At 48.0% G+C, this 25,597-nt stretch overlaps 1 protein-coding gene and 1 long non-coding RNA gene across 16 annotated transcripts in view; one reads left to right on the forward strand and one right to left on the reverse strand.

Moving 5' to 3' along the window:
- Nucleotides 1-364: 364 nt before the first annotated feature.
- KMT2D (lysine methyltransferase 2D) overlaps nt 365-25,597 on the forward strand; it is a 110,026-nt gene continuing 84,793 nt past the window's right edge. For 4 of the 15 annotated variants that reach the window (XM_083489711.1, XM_083489715.1, XM_083489717.1 and 1 more), the window contains exons 1-4: nt 1,677-2,897; nt 18,733-18,797; nt 22,431-22,563; nt 24,090-24,307. In XM_083489711.1, the coding sequence (XP_083345837.1) occupies nt 18,749-18,797; nt 22,431-22,563; nt 24,090-24,307 (400 nt within the window). In that variant the 5' untranslated portion in view covers nt 1,677-2,897; nt 18,733-18,748. The other 11 variants (XM_083489718.1, XM_083489722.1, XM_083489713.1 and 8 more) reach the window with 11 other exon arrangements.
- LOC310700700 lies at nt 10,136-18,717 on the reverse strand. Its single transcript, XR_014522731.1, has 3 exons — nt 15,253-18,717; nt 13,307-13,555; nt 10,136-10,404 (listed from the first exon to the last, which is right to left on the reverse strand). It is a non-coding gene; the product is annotated as an uncharacterized lncRNA (long non-coding RNA).

Genomic DNA, 25,597 nt, shown 5'->3' on the forward strand with positions numbered 1-25,597 from the left:
GGGAATTTGTGGCTGTACCTTTTTAGTTGTTGAGAATCTTGGGATATGAAATATCCTAAAGAGCGCCCTAGAAACATATTGTGACATTGACATAAAACACAGAAAAATGCTCAAACGTTCAGGATAGCAAGTGAGAGGAAGATCAGTACATTTTGGGGGACTTGAATAAAATATTGGGGGGCCCAGGTAAGCTCCATCTCGTTAAATAATCGATCACATGACACTTGCCATTTGAATGACAATGCCCATCAACTTTGGGGGGGCTGTTCCCCTCAAATATTTTATTGGCTCCTATGTTAGGGGAGATCCAGTTAACATCGAAAGCATTCCCGCCTGCGCTAGCCTGCTCCTTCACACCGGGAGAGTAAACCCACTCACCTGCTTCAACAGCGGCAGCGACGAAAAAACCCGAAATGGAAACTATATACAGTACATATATATTTAGATAGAGAACACTTTCCAAATACGAATCCAAGGGATTATATAACCAGCTGCGCCGGTTTGTCGCATCTGTGCGATCGTGCAGGGAGAAAAATGGGCAGGAAGGAATGCAAAGCGCTGCGCGGGTTAGGGAGGTCGGGGAAGGAAATAAAAATTGCTTTCCTCCCGGAACAGGGAACGCGGGACGCGAGATGTTCCAGGTCAACCTGACACTTCGAATCAGCTTCACAGCCCAGGGAAGACCTTGCGGGGCAACCGGGGGTCAAAGCTGAGAAGGTGTGTATTAACCGATTCCGGTGGGCCACCGTTTTCCTTTTGCAAGATTCCCAACAGGTCCGCTGGAATCGTGTTTCGGGGAACCGGGCGCGGGGTGGCGGAGGGGGAAAAGAGAGACCGGGGAGCTCGGTGCCGCTGGGGGGCGCAGCGGGACCTCACTTGAGCAAAGGTTACAGCGCGAGTCCTGGAGGCATGTGCCCGGGCGCGGGAGCGAGCGCCCCCTTCAGAGACCCACAAGAACCCTCCACCGCTCGCGCGCCCCGCTGAGAAAAGTGCTGTGCTGCCTTTTTATTATTTTATTTTAAGGTATATATTTTTATTATTTGCTTCCCGGTCACCCCCATGCCGCGCAACGAGCGGAATCGCGGCTTCCTCTCCCCTTGCAAGGATTGCACCTGTCCCGCGATCCCTTGCACCCTCGCGGAGGGTGGGGAAGGAAGAGCCCTCTGAACCCGTCCCACGTGCTTTTTCGCAGCCACCCGGCCCGGGCACGGGAGGGTTAAAGCCGGCGAAGTGATCCGCAGCCGAGCGTGCGCTGAGGCTCCGTACGGGCGCATCTCTCACTTCCCCAAAAGCCATTGCTGCGTGCCCTTCCGCCATCGGGTTCCTAACACAAAATAAGTGCCCGCTCCCTCCTTTTCTCTCTCTTTCCCTTCCTCCCCTCTTCCGTCCCCCCCGCCGTCTCGAGGCAAAGGCGAAGGGGGGGCTTCAGACCGGATCTCGCCCAGGGTCCCCTCTGCCTTTTCCGAGGGGGAGAAGAGGCGTCCGGAGAGAAGGAAGGGGGACAAGTCCCTGACTCCGGGATCCCACCCTCCCCTCGCGCAGAAAGAGGAGGAGGGAGGGGGAGGTTAAGCAAACCCGGAGCTGGCCCAGCAGGACCTACTTTCCTCTCTGAAAATGGCTGCCTCGGTGAACACTTTCTGTTCCATTCCTTGAAGCCCTTCGTTGTGGGTGGGTGCGGGGGGGGGCGGAAGCCGAGCGGGGGGGTTAGAGACCAGCCAGCGATGCTGCTTCGGAGCCCCCGCCTCCTCTGAAGCTGAGGATTAGGGTGCAAGCGGGGGGGGGGAGAAGTTTAGCGGGGGGGAAGAAAAGAAAGGAAGAGGAGAGAGCGAAACAGGAAAAGAAAGAGAGGAGGCCTGGAACAGAAGGTAGGGAGGAGGCTAACAGCGGGAGGGTTGAGGTGGTGGTGGGGGGGGGGAGAGAGACGAGAAGACCCCTCCCCAGCCGAAACAAGGGTGTGTTGGTTGCAAGCCACCCTTCCGAGGGAGGCTGCGGCCGGGCGTGTTTAAGCTCCGTTCCGTGTAGCAAATAATAAGAAACGAGGATGGTAAGCTGAGGCTCCGGGTTAGTTTTAGTTGCGTGTGTCTTGCCGGGAAAGAGAATCTGCGCGGCGGGGGAGAGGCGAGGAAAAGTATGAACGTTCCATCGGGAGGGAAACTCTGAACGTTCTATTTCAGCCCCCCCCCCCGTCCACTCTCCTCCATTCGCTCTCTTTCTCCCTCCCCCCACCCCCCGGGAGCCCTCAACGTTCCATCCGGCCTAGAAGTGAGTGCTCGAAACGTTCTGTTCGGGGCGCCTCCTGCTAAGAGCAAGGGGGTAAGCGGGAGGGTGCAAGGGGCGGGCAGGCGGTGGGGGGGACCCCGAGAGAGAAAATCCCGGAGGCAGAAGTGAGCGAGGGGACGCGCCGGCAGAAAGGCCTTCTCCGTCGGATGCGGCTGCTTGAAGATCAAAGGCAAAACCGGAGCTCCCTTTGTGTGTCGTCCTAGGGATCTTGCTGCTTCGCTCTTCTTCCCTTTGGGCTGATTTTGGAACCCTGAACTGCCGTGGTGGAAGGAAGCAAAGCTCACCCGTCCCCCACTCTCCGAAGGGGGCTGGGCGGTCTATTTTTTCCTGAGTGGAGAGAGCCTCGGATATTGGAACTAGCATCCTTCCCAAACCTTTTTGTTTTGTTTTGTTTTGCTTATTTTATCCCTCCTTCGCTCTCCGGGTGGCTGTAAATAAAAGTCCAGCAGAAATATATATCTATATATAGTTTTTTTTGTTTTGTTTTTTTAAAGGAAGGGAACAAATGCAAACCCTTCCTTTTCCTCCCTTCGTGATTTTTTGGATAATGATTTGTGCTATATCTTGCCGATGGATTTTGCCGGGTGAGGATTTCTGGATCGCCTTGTAGAAGAGAGGTAGGTGAGGACTCCCCATTTTCCTAGATCTAGAAAAAGGCAAGCGAAAGACAAGCCCTAATCTCTTGGCCTTTTTTGAATGTCAAATGTACCGAGGGTGCATTTATGTCGGAATTTTATGTGGCATTCTGGTGCATGAGAAATTCTGTTGTGTAAAAGCAGTTGGGGAAGGGAAGGTGGTGGAGGGCCGCTGGTAGCAAGCCTACTGAATATATTCCCCCCACCCAAGAGCCTAGGCCTCTGTGTTTCTTTCGCCTTTATAAATTAGCGATTGGGAAGGGGGAAATGGGTTTCACATCCTTCCTGTTGGGAAGAACAGAGCTGCCTTAATTTTGGGTCAAAGGAGGACGTATTTGTCTCTTTCCCTTGCCCTAAGAAACACAAGTATCTATTGGTATGTTTTGCACAATGATGGAATCCGCAGGGAACTGTATTTGTTGTGGACCAAATCTGACTTCTCTTCTAAAGGGGGATGGAGGGGGGGGGAAGTGTTTGTTAACAACTCATTAGAGCTTTGTCGTTATTAACCCCCCCCCACTCCCTCCCTTTGCCAGCTTTCCTTCCCAAGCGTCCCCCATCTCCCCCCCCCACCTTACATTCAGTTTCTCTTGGGATTAAAAGGCAGCTTTAATTTGGTAGATTGCAAGGAGAGACAACGTCACATTACAAATAGGTGTTTCTCTCGACAGGACTGTTGCATTGTGAGGTTTCTCGAAAATGGAGGGCTCTCTAAGGGCCCCAGTCTGATTGCAAATGTTTCTTGCACCACCACCACCCTTTTAAAATGTAAGGGGGCTTCTCTCTCTTGAATTAGGTTAGGGTACGGTATTCTCCGTCCTAGAAACATACAAAGTGGCAAGGCCTACTTTGCCCAGAATGCAGCCTGCATGGGATTATGGAGGAGTCCAGAGGGATTTGCTGAGAGATTGAGGGGGGGGGGATGTTGAAGAGGAGAATTGTGTTGGCATATTCTCTCTCTCCCTGCCAGTGTTCTTCTAGGTCTAGGCGATAGCATGCTTGGAGACAAAGCTGGGATTGGGGGTGGGCAGGGGTGGTGCTGGCAATGGCATCGCCAAACAACTCCTTTTTTAAGATGCTGAGATCCATATATGCAGTTGGATGCTGTTGAGGAGCAATTGCAAAATTTCCTGTTCTGTTATAAGGGGGCCTGGGGTGAGTGGCAGAGTCTGGCCGGTGTGTTTTGTGCCTCGGTGAAATACAAACACCTTCCTTCACCCTCTGGCTGTCAGAGAGGGGACTTTGTGGGCCACACCTGTTGCACACACTCTAAGCCAGTTGCCTCTCCGAAGAAGAGCAGAACTTCTCGTTTTCTTGACAGTGGGGAGAGAGAAAGAGAGCAGCTGAACGGCAACTGGGTTTGCGGAGGGCAGTGATACATGTGTGGCCCCTTTCATGCACAGGTGGGCAACTTCAGGCCCTTCAGAGGCTGTTCAGATTGCGGCTCCCATTGCCACTCCTGACCATGGGCCCTGCTGGCTGGCGCTGATGGGTTTGGGAAGTCCAGCAACATCTGGAGGGATGCCTCTCCCCCACTCTGGTTTAATAAGACATTCCACATCAAAGGGCAAAGCTCACCTGCAGTGTGCTGCGTGATCCAGATGGTGATTTAAAATCCTGTTACTTACATTATTTAGTTACATAAATATATATATTTTCAGCGAAGACAGTGCTCCTACCAAAGGTTGCTGGATCTTTGATCTTGCTGCACATATCTTGTTGCAGCAAACTCTGCAAAGGGTGTGTTTTTGCAGCTGTGGGAGATTTGCAGTTGTCACTAATGTTTGGCTACCCAAATAATTACAGTACTTTCTTATTGTGTGAGGTTGCCTCAAATGGTGATAATAGAACCAGAACTTCTGGCAAGGGGAAGGACTTCTGTGTTTGCATCAGTCGCACTTGGGACTTCCGAAATGAATTCCGCGCACGCTTTAACCCTTATTGCTTAAGAAGCTCTTTATATCATTTGATTTCCTTGTGTAACTGCTGAGTTGTAATGATAATTGCAAGAAGAGATAAGAGATGGATTTGCCCCTATTGCCTCACTGTCAGCCACCAACTTTCATTGAGGATCAAAAACAGCCATAACCAAAGTGTCCAGTAAAACTCCTTGCCCTAAAATAGAAATATTTTTGAATTTCTCAAGAAAACCAGGAACTCCTACCTTATTTTTGTGACTGCAGGCCTTGCCTCAATCCAGACCTGTTAAAGCTGTATGTATGCGTGTACACTAAAATCTAGGGTCCCCAAGGTCAGCTGTCGAGGCAGAAGGTTTGAACTGAAGCCTAAAAGATCTTGTTGGTAGATGGTCACTGATCTGTTAACCAGGTAAGAACTGATGAGCAGGCTCCTAGTATTTCGACTTTACTGGGCCAATCCAGATGTTTCAGATTGCCTGGCAGTAGCAGGGCCTTGTGTTACTCTCCATTCCCACCTATGCCTGTTGAGAGCTCCAAAGGCTAAGCTTTTGCAGATCTAGGTGGCTTGCTATGCTAGGTCTTACTTCCTGGTTCAAGCCCTCGGATCCCTGATTCATAGATCCCACCATGAGGGTTTTGTCTTTGTTCCAGGCCTCACCTGCTGGGTCTTTCAAACTTGGCCACTGCAAACACCTGTTGCCCTATCATAGAATTTTGCACAGATTATACCCACCCTATATCATCCCCCCCAATGGGTTTTTAATTTATTTTGCTTTCCCCATTTTGTAAGTTTTGGGGGTGAGCGAGGGTAGTTTGCTTTTTCATCTTAATTTATTTCCGTGAGCCTATGGAATGGGTTGCCCTTTTCATTTCATTTATTTAATTTTTTCACAGGTGAGGCAGAGGTAGATTTGACAAGGGACAAGGGCTGCTTGGCAGGGCTAAATAGGAGCTTTGAATCGACACTCAGTGCTTTGTCCAGTAATGTGTTTTGCCTTTTTTGGGCGGCAAAAGTGTACCATAGGAAGGGCTAGAAGGAGCAAATGGATTTGGTTTGAGATTTGAGGAGATTGTAAATTCTGATTTAGCACTTATTTTTCAGTGTGGCTAAATGGATTTGAGGGGAAGTTTTGGCCCCTCCGGTCAAAGTTCTAGCTGGCACGGCCAGGGGTTGGGGATGATGCGAGTTACAGTCCAACAATTCCTGGAGGGCCACAGGTTCCCCACCAATGGGCTATGTCAGTGCTAAAACCAGCTAATAGTTGCGGCTTCTCATCTCTTCGTTGCCTATGGGGAGATGTGAAGGCAGGGGATTTCAGTTTTGTGTTGAAGATCTTGTCACCACAGTATCACAATTCCTAGTTTTCTGTAGTGAGGGTGGAGGCGGGGAGCTGTGAGGTTTATACTAGCTGAAGTATGGACGTAGACGTGTTGGTCTCTAACTTTATTTGTAAAATTCCACAAATAAATAAGCCAGACACCAATTGGCTTCTTAAACAAGGGTTACAGTTGCCAAAATGGAATACTGTTGCCACGTCGTATTTTTCAATAATGACTTTTTGGTTCCTGAAATTTGTTCTGATTGTGCAGATGAAATATAAAGGATAGAATTCTACAGGGTGTGCTGCCAGTGTGTGAAAACGGTCAAGATCCAAGGATCCCCCAGGCAGGCACCTCCGGGTGAGGGAGACCTTCCTGGGTGCCCAGGCATCTTTGCTTGGTCGCAAGTGGCTGATAATGAAAGGTAAAGGGACCCCTGACCATTTAGGTCCAGTCGTGACCGACTCTGGGGTTGCGGCGCTCATCTCGCTTTATTGGCCGAGGGAGCTGGTGCACAGCTTCTGGGTCATGTGGCCAGCATGACTAAGCCGCTTCTGGCGAACCAGAGCAGCGCACGGAAACGCCGTTTACCCTCCCGCCGGAGCGGTACCTATTTATCTACTTGTACTGGTGTGTTTTCGAACTTCTAGTGGCTGATATCCAGGTGCAAATGCACCTGGCGAATTTCGAACGCTGGTCACATCCCACCCTTTAGTTCAGTTACAGCTCTGAAGATAGCTGTAGCTATAAAATAATAAAACAGTTTTTTTAAAAGTACGTTACAAAACAGTACTAAAAAGGAAGGTCAGTGGCCGTTTACTAATAAAAGCAGATGGAAAAATTATAAGGCCTGGGCAATTTAAATTTATTAAAATGTATTTGCGTGGAGGCAAAAGCATAAGGCTTGACACCTGGAGTTTGGATTTGATATCCCACTTTATCACTACCCGAAGGAGTCTCAAAGCGGCTAACATTCTCCTTTCCCTTCCTTCCCCACAACAAACATTCTGTGAGGTGAGTGAGGCTGAGAGACTTCAGAGAAGTGTGACTGGCCCAAGGTCACCCAGCAGCTGCATGTGGAGGAGCAGGGAAGCGAACCCGGTTCACCAGATTACAAGTCCACCACTCTTAACCGCTACACCACACTGGCTCTCACTGGTGTGATGCTCGGACGAGAGAGTTCCTTAATTGGGGTGCCACCACTGTAGAGGCCATTTCTCTGATTACCACTCACCTCAAGAGGTGAGCTGTCCAGAGACTAGCCTCTGGAGACAAATCTCGGGCACGTTTTGTGTGGGAGTTGGCAGCCCTGAAGATGATGACCTAAATTTCCGAGTAGTCTTCAAAGGTGGCCCCATGTGCAAAGCATTGCAGTAATCTAATCCGTAAGTTACCAAAGCATGAATAGTGATGCCAATACACAATTGGATTTCAAGGCCAGTACGTAGGAGCACCATCTCTTGCGGTGAAAGCTTTCAGCCTTTTGTGGGGTGGTATGTGTGTACGGCACTGTGGGTTAAACCACAGAGCCTAGGACTTGATGATCGGAAGGTTGGCGGTTCAAATCCCTGCGACGGGGTGAGCTCCCATTGCTCGGTCCCTGCTCCTGTCAACCTAGCAGTTTGAAAGCACGTCAAAGTGCAAGTAGATAAATAGGTACTGCTCTGGCGGGAAGGTAAACGGTGTTTCTGTGCATTGCTCTGGTTCGCCAGAAGTGGCTTAGTCATGCTGGAAGCTGTACACCGGCTCCCTTGGCCAATAAAGTGAGATGAGCGCCGCAACCCCAGAGTCGGCCACAACTGGACCTAATGGTCAGGGGCCCCTTTACCATTACCTATGTGCGTACTTTTAAAAAAAGTTTGCTCGTGATTTAACTCTAGATTTGATGCCCTAATCTGAACATCAAGGATCAGGAGTTGCACAGTCTTTGGTCTTCTTGAAACCACCAAGCTGGATTTCCAGACCAGTTTTTGTACGGGAGTCTTTTGAGAAGTAGCAACAGCGTAATGCAGAACCTTTTTGAACCTTTCTGAGTCCCTTGACCAACTACCTTCTTTCTGCGGCACCCCGTGGGGCTCAGGAGCCCCAGTTAGGTCACCCCTTGCCTGCGGAGCCAGCAGCCCCTCACCCATTTTCAAACACCCTCCCATGTGGAGTGGTCCCTCAGCCTCCTTTCCTCTCCCCTGGCCAGCCCCAGAGGCACCATTTGCCTGGGGAGCTTGCAGCCAGGGCTGCTGCAACAAACAGCTGTGCGGGCCTTTGGGAGGCAGAGATACAAGAGGACATCAGAGGACAGAGGGGGAGAAAGAGGCACAGAGGCCAGTGTTGCCTGTGACACCCCTGACCATCATTCAAGGCACCCCAGGGTCACAGCACACTGGTTGAAAACCCCTGGTGTAATGTAAAGCAAGTGCATGGTTGAGGCTTGTGGGCTGTAGTTTGTGTATAGACTTGGGGTACAGGGCACTCTCAGCATAGAGATTTCTGAGTACCAGAACTGAACAGAGCTCAATAGTCCTTCCACGCAAGGTTCCATTTTTGCTTATCCCAAGCTTTCTTAATTTCATTGGTCTAATATGGGGGGGGGGGTCATATTGTTTTTGCAATAGTTAAAAAACTGGGAGTTGGAAATCCTTGGCAATCTATTACATGTCATCCTGGTAACTATTGCATGTCATCAATCTTACCATTTGCCCGTTCCTGAAACAAAGGTGTATGTGGCTGAGGCAGAGGTTTCTTCTTTTCCTCGTAGGCCTGAAAGGCGTGACTTGCTTTTTTGAATTGTAATTTTTGTTTTCCTCCAGTCATAGATATGAATCCTAGATGCCCTTTGACATGGTGGCTCTGGAAACCATCACTGTGCCATACCCAATATCCCCATTTTTCTTCAAAGTCAATAAAAACTCCTGTCCTGTTGTAAGGCTATATGAAAATACTTAATACTCTGTGCCGCTGAAAGGGACATACATAAGTCCATTAAAAGATACATATTCAGTCACATGCAGTGTTCAAAATTTGCCAGGCGTCTTTTGCACCTGGCTATCGGTGGCGCTGTGGGTTAAACCACAGAGCCTAGGACTTGCTGATCAGAAGGTCGGCGGTTCGAATCCCCGCGACGGGGTGAGCTCCCGTTGCTCGGTCCCTGCTCCTGCCAACCTAGCAGTTCGAAAGCACGTCAAAGTGCAAGTAGATAAATAGGTACCACTCCGGCGGGAAGGTAAACGGCGTTTCCGTGTGCTGCTCTGGTTCGCCAGAAACGGCTTAGTCATGCTGGCCACATGACCTGGAAGCTGTACGCCGGCTCCCTCGGCCAGTAAAGCGAGATGAGCGCCGCAACCCCAGAGTTGGCCACGACTGGACCTAATGGTCAGATGTCCCTTTACCTTTACTATCGGCCACATGTGACCAAGTGAAGTTGTCCAGGTGCCAGGATGCCATCAAACGTCTCTACCATCTGGAGGTGCATGTCTGGGGATCCTTGGATCTTGACCGTTTTCACACACTAGCAGTACATTCTGTAGAATTCTATTCATTATATTGTATCTGCACAATCGGAATGAATTTCGGGAACCAAAAAGTCCTATTGAAAAATACGACTTTTGAACCGTCTGGCCCCAAAATGGCAACTAGGTAAGGCATCCTGTTTTAGCGACTGTAACCCTTCTTTAAGGAGCCATTTGGCACCTAGCTTATATATCTGGGCCTTCTCGGTAGTGGCACCCTCCCTGTGGAACGCCCTCCCACCAGATGTCAAAGAGAAGAACAACTACCAGACTTTTAGAAGACATCTGAAGGCAGCCCTGTTTAGGAAAGCTTTTAATGTTTGATGTATTACCGTATTTTAATATTTTTTTGGAAGCCGCCCATTATTATTTATTATTTATTATTTCTAACACTGGTCGCGTGTTAAGGTCAAACCAACATCTACTGTACAAAACAGATAAGAAGGTCTTTAAACATTGCAAATTGGCCAACCGCGTGTCTGAACAAACCCTGTTTTAATCCTTAAAGCAAGTTGTGATCTACAAAGGCCACTTCACATGTTGCATAAATGGTTTTCGTGTAGTCAGTCCACAACATACGTAGTTATGTTGTCATAGAAGATTGTTGAAACTCTTTGATCAGCACCTTGATAATGCATTCCTGTGAGCCTCTGCTCGCAGGTATTTCTCATTGCATTCAATGGGCCTTGCTTACAGTTTACAGTTGCAGCCTGAGTGCATTTTCTACTGTGTTGGCAAAAGTTGGCACTGCAGAAAGAACCAGCACATATATAGATAGTTTTATTTGTATGCTCAAATGTTTAAATGTACCGTATTTTTCGCTCTTTAAGATGCACAGAACACAAGATGCACCTAGTTTTTGGAGGAGGAAAACAAGGAAAAAATATTCTGAATCTCAGAAGCCAGGATAGCAAGAGGGATCGCTGCGCAGTGAAAGCAGCAATCCCTCTTGCTATTCTGGCTTTTGTGATAGCTGTGCAGCCTGCACTTGCTCCATAACACACACACACATTTCCCCTTACTTTTTAGGAGGGAAAAAGTTAGTCTTATAGAGCAAAAAATACGGTATGTTCAAACCATTGCTCAAGGTGGCTGGCGGCATGAGAATAATAATCACCTAATTACAAACGTAACAAAATTATTAAACGTAACAAAATTATTAAAAATCAATAAATAAAACATGAAAAGTACATAGGCAAGTTAAACAATTTCCACATAAATCATCATAAGATCTAAAATAAAGATACAAAGATTAGTATCAATTACAGCAGCGACAACACCCCAGCCTAAGAGTCTGTTCCGCAGTCTCAGATTTTGTAGCTGGAGTCAGTCCGGGCCCTGGCTTCCCAGGCCAGTTGGGAAAAGGCCTGGAAGGCGGGGAGCAGGTCTTCCAGGACTCGCAGCCAAGATAAGTCTACTTGTTACTAGCAGCGCTGAAGCTGTTGGTCAGTTAGATTAATTTATTTAAGAGCTTTTGATCGGTCAAAAAGATGCCCCTAATTAATCATCCATCAGACTATTAGAAATGGTTTAATTATTTTTAATGCAAGGACTTCACCAAAATGTAAGGAGGGAACGCTTCCTCTTTCAAAGATGGTTTGTGATGTGGTACGTCAACATGTTTGTGTCATTCATAAAATGATGGAAGAATTAATATTTTTTCCAGGACGAGTTTATATTTATTCAAGGATACGAAGGTGTGTTTTATTAAGAAGCATCAGTTTCAGTCAGCTAAAGAGTTCTTTAACTGTGTTGTGGCCTTCCTAGAAGCTATTTTAGGCTATGGGTCAAACAGACCTGGAGGTTTTGTGCAAAAGACAGCTGAAGTATTGCAGTTTACAGTCTAAGAAGTGAGGCAGGTCCAGCCTGCGGGGGGGGGGGCAGGCATTTTCCCCTCTTTTCCCCCCTTCCACTAAACTTGGCAAGGGGAAGGCTGGATCTTTGGGGCTGGGTTCCCAGGAGGGGCAGGCTTTGTGCATCCTTCTTCTCTTCCCTGTGCTTTGGGGAAGTTTTCCTCCGTGCCATTCCCACATGGGTAAGAGTTAAGCTTCCCCCTTTGGAAAACGTCGCTGTCTGCCTTCTTTAATGGAAGATATGAACCTGGATTTCGGGAACAAGGCTTAAGTAATTTTGAAAAGCATCATCCTATATAAGCACCCCCACAAAGGTTGCCTTGCACCCGATCTGACCATTTCCCCATCTAACCCAGCAGTGCATACTCTGGCTGGCAGCAGCACTTCAAGGTCTCAGGCACATGGTCCTTCGCAGTGAATGCTCTCTTTATCTTTTCAGCAAGGGATGCCCAAGGATTGACTCTGGGCAATGCAAGTCCTCTATCATTGAGTCATGATCCCTCCTCTGTTTGTTAGCAAAACACCCAGCTAGAAATTTCCTTGCTAAATTCTGCGCTAACAATGGCCTTTGGAAGTCAGACTGTGCGCACAGGCCAAATTCACACCATCTATTTAAAGTGCTGTGGTATCACCTTATAAACAGTCGCTGCTTCCCCCAAAGAATTCTGGGAGCTGTAGTTTGTTAAGGGTGCTGAGAGTTGGTGGCAGACTCCCGTTTCCCATCAAAAAGAGCTCCCATAGTTCCTTGGGAAGAGGGGATTGATGGTTAAACCGCCCTGGGAATTGTAGCTTTGGGAGGAGAATAGGGGTGTCTCCTAACAACTCTGAGCACCTTTAACAAACTACAGCTCCCAGAATTCTTTGGGGAGGCTGCAGACATTTAAAGTGGTATCATAGCACATTAAATGTGTAGTGCTAATGTGCCCATTGTTTTCTGGTGGTTCCAAGAGATGGTTTGATTCAGGCGATGAATGTATGGTGCAAGCTCTCTCTCTAAGTCTTTTGGAAGTGCTCTGCTGTTCTTGGAGATGTTAGTAGACCAGATGGCGATTCAGGTAGGTAGAGCTTTGAATTTTATAGGCTGAATTCGGTATCTTATATTCTGCCCAAAAGAATATAGTAAGGATATATAGATATAGCGAGGAGGAGGAGTCTCTTGCATTCCAGGTATTGTTGGACTACAAATCCCATCGTCTCAGCCATGCTTGGCTGATGGGAGTTGGAATGCAGCATCTAGAAGACCACACAGTTTCTCCCTTTCTGAGCTATAGAGAGACACTGCACTGATTTTTAAATGCAGCCGTACCTTGGTTCTTGAACATAATGCACTCCGGGAGTCCACTCGACTGTTGGAACCATTCTAAAACCAAGGTGTGGCTACCGATTGGCTGCAGGAGCATCCCGCAGCCAATCGGAAACTGCGGAAGTTGCACCGGATTTTCAGTTTCTGAAAACCATTTGAAAACCGGAAACTTCGCTTCTGTGTTTTGATTGTTCAGGAGCCGATTTGCTTGGGAGCCCAGGCGTTTGAAATCCAAGGTACTACTGTAAAGGAATCAAAGGTATACGTATTACGTTGCGGCTGAAGTCCTCACACATTACCTGGGAGGAAGCTCCCTGGACACAGTGGGAGTTGCTTCCAAATCAACCTGTATGGGGTTGTGCTGTGCGTAGCTCAACCTTGAGAGCTAGAAGAAAACTTGAATTAAATAAGACTTTTTGATGTTAGATGGAACCTTTGATTCCGGAAGAGAACCCGGTCTTGGTTCCCGTTAACTTCCTCTGCTCCAGCTTACCATGTCCTTGAACGGGGTGTGATCCCAAAGAGAATCCGGTTTTGTGCCATCCGATGGAAGGAGGGACATTGCTAGTGGAGGAGTTTCTGGCCAGAAGTGAGCAATAGTCTTTCATTCTTCAGGCAAAGCGATGAGATGTCTTATCAGCAGGGATGCCATATTTTGAAGAGCAAAAAAAAGAGGATGTTGCGATGACTCTCATTTCAAATCCCCCTACTATATGTAGGCTGTAGAAGCTGTGATATATTGCTGAGGGTGCGGGGCAGGAGAAGAGAAGAGGAAAGCAAGTCTTCAACCACCAGTTATGTCTACGTCTCATCCAGGAAGTATAGCCAGAATCATTTTGTCAAATTCAAGAAAAACGCCCAGGCAGAAATTTTACCCCTGAGAAAGAGGATGTGTCCTGGGAAAAGAGGACACATGGCAAGCCTGGATCGCTGAAATTTAGGCAGTGTGATCTCCCTTTTCTGTTATGCCGCTAAACACCAAAGAGAATGTGAATGAGTCAATAAAGGCAGTGATCTTCATTCCTTTCCGACCTGGGATCCACCATTAACCCCAAGCGCCAATATTTACAATACAGTGGTACCTCGGGTTAAGTACTTTATTCGTTCCGGAGGTCTGTTCTTAACCTGAAACTGTTCTTAACCTGAAAAACCACTTTAGTTAATGGGGCCTCCTGCTGCTGCCGCCGCACTGCCGAAGCACGATTTCTGTTCTCATCCTGAAGCAAAGTTCTTAACCTGAGGGAATATTTCTGGGTTAGCAGAGTCTGTAACCTGAAGTGTATGTAACCCAAGGTACCACTGTATGTTTAACCGTGTGCTAGTGTTTTGCCCCATGTGTCTATCTTTAGGTCTCGTTCTCTCCCCCCCCCCAATTTTCTCTTGAATTTGAAAAAGCAAAAGGCGTGATTGGCGTGGCCCACTTTTGTGTGGAGTGTTCCTCAGATTGTGGGTCATGACCAGTGGCTTGGCTCCTGTACACAAGGGGGCTATCCTTTGCTTATAAAAGGATGTGGCATTCCCTAACCTGGTTCCCTCCAGATCTTTGGGTCTCAGAGGTTGACTGGTGTGTGGGGCAGTTCTGGGCAGCTATCCTTCTGCCTGCTGAGCATACCAGGAAGGGCATGTGAGTTTGCCTCCTGATACGCCACTGATGTGAGCCCAGCTCCACGATGCCACTGATTCCAACTTTCTCCAGCCGCAGCGATGAGGAGTTTTAGTGCAATATCTCTGGGGTTGGGTCCAAATTGGGGAAGTCTAGGATAATGCATCCACCTGCACACCCGTTTGCTAGGGCTCAGAAGTCTCACAGTGCAAGTGAGAATATCTTGTACGAATTCCCAAGGTGAGACTGAGAAACCCCCCCTTTACAGGGAAGGCAACATATTCTAGATTGGTGGAGGGCAGTGCTTGAGCTTGAGGTGAGGTGGGGGAAAAGATGGATGCCTTGTTAAAAGGTTAAAAGACTTCTCTCCAGGGAAGGGGACTTCCATTTGCAGGAGACAGAAGTTCCGCAGACGCTATGGCAACAGGTCCAAGCCACCAGGGAGCAGACGTCTTCCGAAGGGGAGGCCAGAAAGTGAGGAGCGCTGTCAGTTGGGGCAGAAAGTTGGAAGTGGTGCAATTTGGTCAGGAGAAAGAGGAGACACAGTCTGGCCTCCTCTTCTCCGCTGGAAGTGGGGTGGCCTAGCTGGAAGCAAATGAAGGTTTTGGAGTCTCCCTCGTTCCTGGACTAAAAAGTAAAGATTTGGAGAAAGCCACCCTCTTCCCTCCAGAATGACTTTAAGCAAGAGCTCCTAAATGTATATTCCATAGTGAGCCCCTTTGGGTGTCTTGTCCTAACTTGGCGATAGGCCACCCCCAAAACAGAGGAACGGGAGGCTTAGTTGAGGAGGAGCACCCAGAATCCTGAACCTTAGGCCTGGCCCTTCCTCTAATCACCTTTGCTTAACTTCTGGCCCAAAATGCCACTTTTGGATTCGTCGCGTGGCCTCCTTTTTTGGTGGGTGGTTCCAGGTGCAGTCCCTGGCTGTCCTGGGAGCTTGTTGTCTTGTGGCTACTTTCATGCGTCCCTATTTTCTCTTTTGGCAGATTATAGAGAGGCCTTTTCTCAGACATCTTACTAGATGTTTGCTGTTGCCACAGCTGCTTTCTGCCCCTCTGAATGTTTTGAGTGAGGTCAGTCTGTGTAAATGCCAGTGGACCTCTTCCTGCTTTACATGATGATGATGATGATGATATTTCTATGCCACCCATCTGACTGGGTTACCCCAGCCACTCTGGGCGGCTCCCAGCAGAATATTAAGAACACAACAAAACATCAAACATTAAAAACTTCCCTATACAGGGCTGCCTTCACATGTCTCTTAAAAGACATATGTTTATTTCCTTGACATCTGATGGGGTTGCATGGGTTTGGGTGCCACTACTGAAAAGGCCCTAGGCCTGGTTCCCTGCAACATCACTTCTTGCCGTGAGGGAACCACCAGAAGTCCAGGGGAGTCCTGTCCCAAATAATTCTGTGATGATTTACTCCACTTATGGAGTGAGTAAAGTACAGTGGTACCTCGGGTTAAGTACTTAATTCGTTCTGGAGGTCCATTCTTAACCTGAAGCACCACTTTAGCTAATGGGGCCTCCTGCTGCCGCCGCGCCACCGGAGCACGATTTCTGTTCTCATCCTGAAGCAAAGTTCTTAACCCGAGGTAATATTTCTGGGTTAGCAGAGTCTGTAACCTGAAGCGTCTGTAACCTGAAGCGTATGTAACCTGAGGTACCACTGTATTCAGTAAGGCTCCGTGTGATCTGGGGTGTGTGTGGTACTTAATTCTGAGGGGAGTAGTCACAAATTTGGATTCTGCATGAATTCAGTGGGGCTCTTTTTACTACATACTGGGGGAGTGTATGTGACGCTTTGGAGAATCCTTTACTTGGTTGCCCCAAAATAACTTTGGGCTCGGCCCGTCAAGGACAGCGATGAAACCCGTTAAGGGTTTTGCCGAGGAATCAGGTGGGATCTTCCTCACGGGAGGCCTCAAATGTCACATGGCTGCAATAATTTAGAAGGCCATTTCTATATGGAATTGCAGAATGATATCTGAAGGCCGTTGGCAACCAAAGCGATGCAAGTGTGCCCACCAGTGCCCCCTTCACACGCCCCCCCCCCCGCAAATATATTTTGATTGGATAAGATTCTTGTTGCTTACAGAGTTTGGATTTGGTAAATCCAGAGGTTCTGTCTGTCGCTGTTCATCGGAAGAGACTAGGTACTGAAAAACCCGAATTAATGGAGCGTTTCTGTGTCACTGTATTGATGTGCGATCAGATTCCCCACCCCCCTTTAAAGTGCTCCGTGTGACCTTTAATATTGCCAGCATTTGCACAGACTGCTCTTCGCTTTTGCTTCCTGTGTTTCCGTGTGGCGAGAACTCTGGTTTGTTGGTTTGTTTTTAAAAACGGGGGCGGGTGGTTTTTTAGTTACTTTTATTACTGTTGCCGTGAAAGAGGCGACTTTCAGGTTAGGGAAATTGAATATTGGCTTTGTTTTGGATTTATTCCATGCCTTTGTAGTGAAATCTTGGAGTGACGGTCACAGCATTGAAAAGAAATGCAAAATCTCTGCTCCCTTTAAACCCCATAGCCTTCAAAACCCACTTGCACAGGTGGTGATCTAGACATGAATTCACATCGCTCAAGGTTTCTGTATCTCCTGTGTTGGTTGTGCAACGTGGAGCAATTGCACCTTTGTACAAGGGGCTTGTGAGATCTGGTTTTATGGTCATAGCTTTTGAATTAATGAGCGGGGGAGGGAAGCATTTCCATGTCAACAAGGCCCGGCCTCTCATCACTAGACCTTAAAATTTATTTTCTTTTCTGCTTGGTCTGGAAGAAAGCTAAACACTGGAATTACAAAGTTGTTAAATTCCTGTTAACATTTGACAGTAAAGAGATAAAATACCCTGTGCGCCATAGAGCTGGGTGTTTTTGCTAGGATAATGCTTATTACAGTTTAATTTTAAATGCCTTTTTTGCAGAGGCTTCAGGGAGTCGAAGTGTGTTAAGAAATGGGGAACCAAATTGTCAAAGTATTTAGCGCCTGACATCATTTTCAGTTAACTGGAGATGTTAACCATCGTTAGGGTGTCCAAATCTTAAAACACCATCCTGTGATATTGGGGTGGAGGTGTTTTATTTTTCCTGTGTATTTGAAATACAGCTGCTGTTAAATTAATCAAATATATTCAAATTAGCCGTGGGGGGGGGGCAAAGAGAGGTGCTCTAACAATACTGTTAGAGGTTCCAAAGGGATGGAATATCCTTTGATATATGTGATCCAGTATTTGTACCCATTGCCTTTTGTGTTTTACAGCAAGACCACGCTGCCCCAATTACGGGGAAAAAAGAGTTCACTGTGCCACAATTTCCCCAATGTAACTTAGAATAGTCTGAGGATTTCCTACAGCTCCGGACCCCGATGCTCTTTGGTTAGGCAGACACCATTTTACCTATTCCCATTTGTTGGGAAAATGAGAGAGTTCTTGGAAATGGGAGTTTGGGGGCGGGATAGAGAGAAGCAGACTTGCTTGTTTTTACGTTACCTGCGCTTAATTGGGGGGAGAAGGATAGTTGCATTTATTACATACCTGCAGGTAACCTGGAGAAAGTTGTTTTCCCCATTTTATTCCTAATGATGACCCTCTTTGATGCATAGGGAAGTTTAGCAGTGTGTAGGCGGCAATTCTTAGGATGCTATTGATCTGGGCTTCTAGTAGGTCACTGTCCTCCTCCTCTCGCGGTTCTTGCACAGCCTCTTCTGCCTGCCTCCATCCCTCCCAGAGCCCCAGTGCTTGCCTATTGATTAAGGAAGAGGAGTAGATTATACAAAGCAAGTGCATGTAAATGAAAATTCTATGTCTTGAGTGCAGAAACTGGTGTGTATCAACATGTGAAGTTTTCCTTTCTTGCATTTGTTGGGCTTTCAGTCTCGTCTTAAATGTATTTGTTGTTTCCCTGTGTTTAACAGTTTTTAATGATCTTATGTGTACAGTCGTACCTTGGTTCTTGAACGGAATCCGTTCTGGAAGTTCGACTTCCGAAAATGTTCAAAAATCAAGGCGCGGCTTCCGATTGGCTGCAGGAGCTTCCTGCACTCAAGCGGAAGCCACGTCAGACATCGGGCTTCCGAAAAAGTTTGCAAACTGGAACACTCCTGGGTTTGCGGCGTTCGAGATCCAAGTTACGACTATATATCGCTTTGAGACGGTGGTTTGGAAGGCGATTAATAAATTGATAGTAACAGTAAATAATGGGGCTTGACCACAACATGGCTTATGTGGCACTGTTTAAACCCTAGTGAGAGGCTAAGAAGAAAACAGGGCTGGGGAGAAGGAAGTTTCCTGAGCTGTTTTCCTTCTTGCCTAGGTCTCTTGGATACAGGATGGATGATCAGAAGCCACCTGGTGAGGACAAAGACTCTGACACACCAGGTAGGTGCCCCAGTTTGGCGTCTGTTGATGAGTACCGTATTTTTCGCCCCATAGGACGCACCTAGTTTTTTTGGGGGGAAATAAAGGGGGAAAAAATTATTTCCCCCCCCCCAGGTGCGCTGTGCTAAGCCCGAAGCTTGGGGCGTGCGGAGCTCAGCGCGCCCCAAGCTTCTGGGTGTGGGCAAGGTCTCCGCTAGCCGTGGGAGAGCCGTGCGGCTCTCCCAGGGCTAGCGGAGCGCTGTGCTAATCCCGAAGCTTGGGGCGTGCGGAGCTCAGCGCGCCCCCAAGCTTCTGGGTGCTGGCAAGGTCTCCGCTAGCCGTGGGAGAGCCACGCGGCTCTCCCAGGGCTAGCGGAGCCCTGCGCTAATCCCGAAGCTTGGGGCGTGCGGAGCTCAGCGCGCCCCAAGCTTCTGGGTGCAGGCAAGCTCTCCGCTAGCCCTGGGAGAGCTGGGTCTCCCACGGCTAGCGGATAGCTTCCTGAAGCCTGGAGAGCGAGAGGGGTCGGTGCGCACCGACCCCCCTCGCTCTCCAGGCTTCAGCGAAAGCCTGCATTCGCCCCATAGGACGCACACACATTTCCCCTTCATTTTTGGAGGGGAAAAAGTGCGTCTTATAGGGCGAAAAATACGGTAGTTTGCCTCCACAAGAGGTTCAGATTCTGTGGTCACGAGAGAGGAGAGATCTCCAGAGTTCTCTTCTGCTTTCAAGAACATGGCCTTCCAACCTACCCAAGTGACGCTGACAGAACACCCCCCACATACACTAAGTAAAAGAATGTGTTTTATCACACACCCCTCTCCTTCCTGTCTTTCCCCCTAACCTTACACAGTGGTACCTCAGTTCTTGAACGTCTCCGTTGACTAATATTTTGGTTTTCGAGTGCCGTAAACCTGGAAATAAATGTTTCGGTTTTCAAACACTTTTCGGAAGTCAAACATGCCGCGCGGCTTCCGTTTTGAGTTTTCCGTATTGAGTTTTCCATTTTCGAACTTGAACGGTCTTCCAGAATGGATTACATTTGGAAACAGAGGTACCACTGTACTGCATACAACGCCAATGTCTCACAACAAATGTAATTGATCTGTATAAAACACAACCTGAACAAAAGAGACAATGGAAGTGTATTTGTAAACCATGAAAATCTTTAATAAAAATTACTTAATTTTTTAAAAAAGTCTTTATTCCAGCAAGCATTTTCACCAAAGCCTGGTTTTATAGTTTTCATCCAATTTTTATCTTTTCTGTCTTTTTATTTCTTGATAGATAAAATGTTTAAATGAATGAGAAAAGGTAAAGATAAAGGACCCCTGGGTGGTGCTGTGGTCTAAATCACTGAGCCTCTTGGGCTTGCCGATCGGAAGGTCAATGGTTCAAATCCCTGCAACAGGGTGAGCCCCCATTTCTCTGCCCCAGCTCCTGCCAACCTAGCAGTTCGAAAGCACACCAGTGCAAGTAGATAATTAGGTACCGCTGTGGCGGAAAGGTAAACGGCGTTTCCGTGCGCTCTGGTTTCCGTCGCGGTGTTCCATTGCACCAGAAGTGGTTTAGTCATGCTGGCCACATGACCTGGAAAGCTGTCTGTGGGCCAACGCCGGCTCCCTCAACCTGAAAGCAAGATGAGCAGCACAACCCCATAGTCGCCTTTGACTGGACTTAACCGTCCAGGGGTCCTTTACCTTTTTACAAGAGAAAAGGCCATCTCAAATAATAAAAGAGTTTTTGTCAGAAACCAAGGATTAGCCATTTTCATATTTTTAAGGAAATGTAACATCAAAAAAAAGAAAAAAAAGAAGAAGACGAAGAATACAGCCTTCCAGAATTAAATGCCCCAGCGTGGTAGTTTTTCTTGCCTTTGCAGTCTAGGGAGGAACTGCGGGTGACAGAGAATATTGGGCTGCCATTGAACACAGGAGCAGATGTGTAGTTTTGCTGGCTGTGTGCCTTGACATCCTGGCAGTGTGTGTTAATCCCGCCTGTGTCGGCCATCATTGACTGCACTCTAGGGAGGCCACGAATCACCCCTTCTAACCACATCAGAACACATTGGAGTAGATGCTATGCATGGGAGAACTCAACATGCGGTCGTCTTTTTGTGTGTGTGGCAAACCAATGTTTTCGTTTGTTTAGCAACTTGTAAATCTTGTTAACCTGAGAGACTGATGTTAAAATGACGGATGAGCGTCAGAGCGGAAGACCACCTACATTCTGCTCTCTCCCAAATAGAAATAAAACCAGCACCAACAGAAATATAAATATACGCGTTATGAAATAGTGTTGCGTTTTAAAATACACGTCATCCATCTGTATCTGTGTAGGCTTGGTAAAGCAAACAAAAAATCAGCAGGGGCCTTAAAAACAGTAGAGTCAATGCGCCTGCCTAATCTCAATCAGCAGGGAATTCCAGAGTGAGGAAATATGAAATATTGCCTTTGTGCAAGTATGGAAGAAACATTACGTGGCATTTTGCAAAAGTGCCAGCTCTGCAGGTTGAAGCTGTCAGGTGAACATTAAACTGGTCCTGAGCTGGGTCTTGTTCCTGTCAGCGGTATCAGTATTGGAGTCAAACTTTATTTTAGTCACAGACCAGCATAAAATAAAACATACGGATAAACTGAACACGTAAGACTTAAAACAGGCAAGGGATAAAAACTAGTAGCTGAAAGGTGATTATATCATAAAGTAAAGGTAAAAGGACCCCTGACCATTAGGTCCATTCGTGGCCGACTCTGGGGTTGCGGCGCTCATCTCGCTTTATTGGCCGAGGGAGCCGGCGTACAGCTTCTGGGTCATGTGGCCAGCATGACTAAGCCACTTCTGGCGAACCAGAGCGGCGCACGGAAACGCCGTTTACCTTCCCGCTGGAGTGGTACCTATTTATCTACTTGTACTTTGATGTGCTTTCGAACTGCTAGGTTGGCAGGAGCAGGGACCAAGCAACGGGCGCTCACCCCATCGTGGGGATTCGAACCGCCGACCTTCTGATCGGCAAGTCCTAGGCTCTGTGGTTTAACCCACAGTGTCATCTGCGTCCCATTGTATCATACATAACTTAAAAAGATAGAAACACGGACAAATGGTTAAAAGCAACTTTAAAGGAGGGAGCATGAAGGAGACAGTTCTTGCATTTTGGGCGTAGTTTGTGGCGCAAACCATCCTTCGACGAATATCCATGATAGCAGTGCAAAATCTAGCTACTGAGCATGTAACATCTGGGTTTTCATCTTGAAATAGCAGGGAGGCATAAAGTTGTTCTGTGCGACCTGGAAAGTTATGTTAGTGTAGGCAAGATGAACTTAGCTCGTATTTCTGTATGGTACTGTTAGTGAAAAAAGGCATGTTCCATTGCTTCTCGGCCTTTTGGCTAAGATCAAGCATGGTATCTGTTCCTGTCAGCAATTGTGCTTGATAATGCATATATTCCCCCCTAAACATGTGAAGGTCTGGGTTGGGGTGTGGAGACCCAGAAAAATGTGGAGGGAGGGGAGATTTCCTTCCCCCCAAATCTATTTCCCCCATGGCCCTTCATCTCTCGTATCACTCCTCTGTGAAGTCCTCGGTTTGGGCAGGGAAAGTGACACAAGCAATGCGCTTCCTACCTGGTTGCCCGGCCTTTGACAAAAGACCCTCTTTCAGCAGCAGATGGAATTGTGTCCTTGGAGGAGCAGGGCAGCGTGGAAGCTGATCCCTTGAAGCCACCAGAAGAAGGCCCTGCAAAAGAGGCGTTGGAAGAAGCGGAAGCGAAAGCAGAGCCAACCCCGACCTGCAGGTGGGAGACCTTCGGCGGTGTTCCCCCCCCTTCCTTCCCTTGGATCTCTTTTCTTCTGAATGGGGAGGCTCACGAGGGTTCAAGGTTAACAAACCGTAGTAGGAGAATCCAGGAAAGAGTTTGAAGGGGAATCCGGAGCCTTTGCTTGGCATCGGATGGGTACAGAGCATAGCTGTCAACCGTCCCTTATTTGGTGGGAAAGTCCCTTATCCCAGCACCGTGTCCCGCTGCTGTCCCTTATTGATGATGTCCCTTAAATTTCCCGGGTTTAAAATGAAGCAGCTCCTCTCCCTCCCTCCCTGCTGGCCAGGGAGGAGGGAGGCTCCAACTGTGTTGCTTGGCTGCGTTGCTCACCCAATAAGGAGTCTAAGAATGACTGGGGGGTGGAGCTTGCATGCCTTGTGCCGATCAAATCGGCCGCGTTGCCTGAGGACTCGCCTTTGCTCAGCACTTCCCAGCGGAGAGGTGATGGTGGTTTTCCTTGCTGCATCCCCTTTGCCGGGTTGCTGTGCTGTGGGAACCACCGCTTGAGGCTTAGTTTGGCTGCTGGCTGGGCTTTCTGCCCTTGGCTCGGAGGGGCTCAGTACAGTGGTAACCCGCAAGACGAACGCCTCGCAAGACAGAAAACCCGCTAGATGAAAGGGTTTTCCGTTTTGGAGGCGCTTCGCAAAATGAATTTCCCTATGGGCTTGCTTCGCAAGACGACAGCCCATAGGGAAATCTCAGGGACAGCGGGGAAGCGCAGCGCGTCTTCCCCACTGTCCTTGGTCCTCCTCCGAAGCCTGGCGGCGGGGCGGGGACACCTCCTCCCGCCGCCGCCGGGCTTCGGAAGGCTCCTCCGAAGCTGGGCGGTGGGGCGGGAACACCTCCACCCGCCGCCGGGCTTCGGAAGGCTCCTCCGAAGCCGGGCGGCGGGGCGGGAACACCTTCTGAAGGCGGGCGGGGGGCGAAAGTCTTTGCTCCCCCCTGCCTGCCTGTCCCGGAGGGCTTTTAAATCGCCCCGGACAGCGGAGAAGTCCTCCGCTGTCCCGGGGTTTTTTAAAATGCTGGGGGTGGGAAGAAAAGCCCTTGTCCCCCCCCCCCCAGCCTTCAGAAGAGGTCCGGGGACAGACTGTCTCCGGACCTGGTCTGAAGGCGGTTTCCCTAGGAACGCATTAATTGATTTTCAATGCATTCCTATGGGAAACCGTGCATCGCAAGACGAAAAACTCACAAGACGAAGAGACTTGCGGAACGAATTAATTTCGTCTTGCGAGGCACCACTGTAGTTGAACATACCTATGCTTGGAAAATCCCTTATTTTGGCTGCTGGTCCCTATTTTCAAATCTGTAAGTTGACAGCTATGGTACAGGGAGTCCGTCATGGATGCTCAAATGGGACTGGAGGACAGAAGACCTGGATCTTGCATGCTTCCAGATCAAAGTGGCCCCTTGGGATATTTTGGGTGGGACCACCCTTGCGGGTTGGAAGGGGGCAGATTTTCCCAGCAACGACGAGCACGTTCTCATCTCTTCCTTCCTCCTAGCTCCCCGCCCAAGCGCTGCGCATTCTGCAACTGCAGCAAGTGGAGCCTTCACGGGCAGCGAGAGCTGTTGCGCTTCGATCCGGCGCCTGGCTGGGCGGACGAGCTTTCGAAGCCGCAGGAAGGGAAGCAGCCTGGCTCGGTGGAGGCTGGAGGCGACGACCTGACCCTGATTGGCTTTGCGGATGGTGTGGCAGTGCGAGAGGTGTTTGAGCCAACAGGTGAGCCCAGGAGGCGCCAAGGAACCATGGCTGAGAGGAGCCTAGCCTGGCACCCCTCCACCTTACCCCAGAGCCATTATGCCCTTGCCAAAGCTCCCTTTCCTAATGTCTCTGTGTAGCCTAGAAATCTTTTTTTTTAATAGAAAATATTTATTAATTTTCACATAGACAAATATACATAACATGTAATACAAAAGACGATACAAATTAATAAAAACAATAAAGTAAAAAAGTTAGAAAAACAAACATAAACAAATACAATATATTATGCTTACATAACAAATTAAAATATGTAACTTCCAATAATTCTCATTATACTACTTATGTTACCTGTATTCCTTGCACAGATTCATATTATTTTATTTTGTTTATAGATATATAATCCACTATTATGTTTTGAATAATTTTTGGTTATCAGCATCCAAAATTCACGGATATCTTAAAAGCTGGTTGGCTTCTGATTTAGCAATACATCCCTCTTTTTTTTTATCAAGAGGGCTCAGGTTAGAGTAAATCGGGAGGGCGGGGAGTGCAGACTTCAAGTTTGCAGAATCTTTTCTTTTTCTTTTTGTACCGGCATGGTAAGAATTTACTTCTGCAGCACTGTGTTCATTACCCAGGTGAGGGAACGCACCACAGAACCAAGGAAATAAAACGGGTCCAGCAACTGGGAGGGACTGCGAGTTTATTAAAGCTGTTGCAATAGGACAGCCTTGTCAACCAGCTGTTCATGAATGCATGCACACAAACGCACACGCAGACACACACACAAACTGGGTACCTTGCCAACCCAAGATGCCATGCATTTATTAAAGCTATTGCAGTAGGACAGCCTTGCCAACCTGAGATGCGCACATGCACACTCATACACAAAACCAGGGACCTGGTAGTGACTTGAGAGCATACACTTGGATTTAAAGAGCAGATTAAACTCCTGGAGCTAAGCACACACGCTTAGATGTTTCTTTCCGGCCCAGAACTCATCTCTGCCCCCAAAAATGAACAACTATCTGACTTTTAGAAGACTTCTGAAGGCAGCCCTGTTTAGGGGAGTTTTTAAGGACTGATGTTCTATTGAGTTTTTAATATTATGTTGGGAGGTGCCCAGAGTGTCTGGGGAAATCCATCCAGATGGGCGGGGTAAAAATTAATTGTTGTTATTGTTGTATTACCCCAAATATAAGCCACACCTTTAAAATTCAAGGGGAAAAAAGAAAATACTCTAATATAAGCTGCTCCCTTAAAATTCCGCAGGAATTCCCATTCTGTTTTACCGTATGTCTGTTTCAG

This window comes from Podarcis liolepis (assembly GCF_965112155.1).
Source record: "Podarcis liolepis genome assembly, chromosome: 2".
Classification (NCBI taxonomy): Eukaryota; Metazoa; Chordata; class Lepidosauria; order Squamata; family Lacertidae; genus Podarcis; species Podarcis liolepis.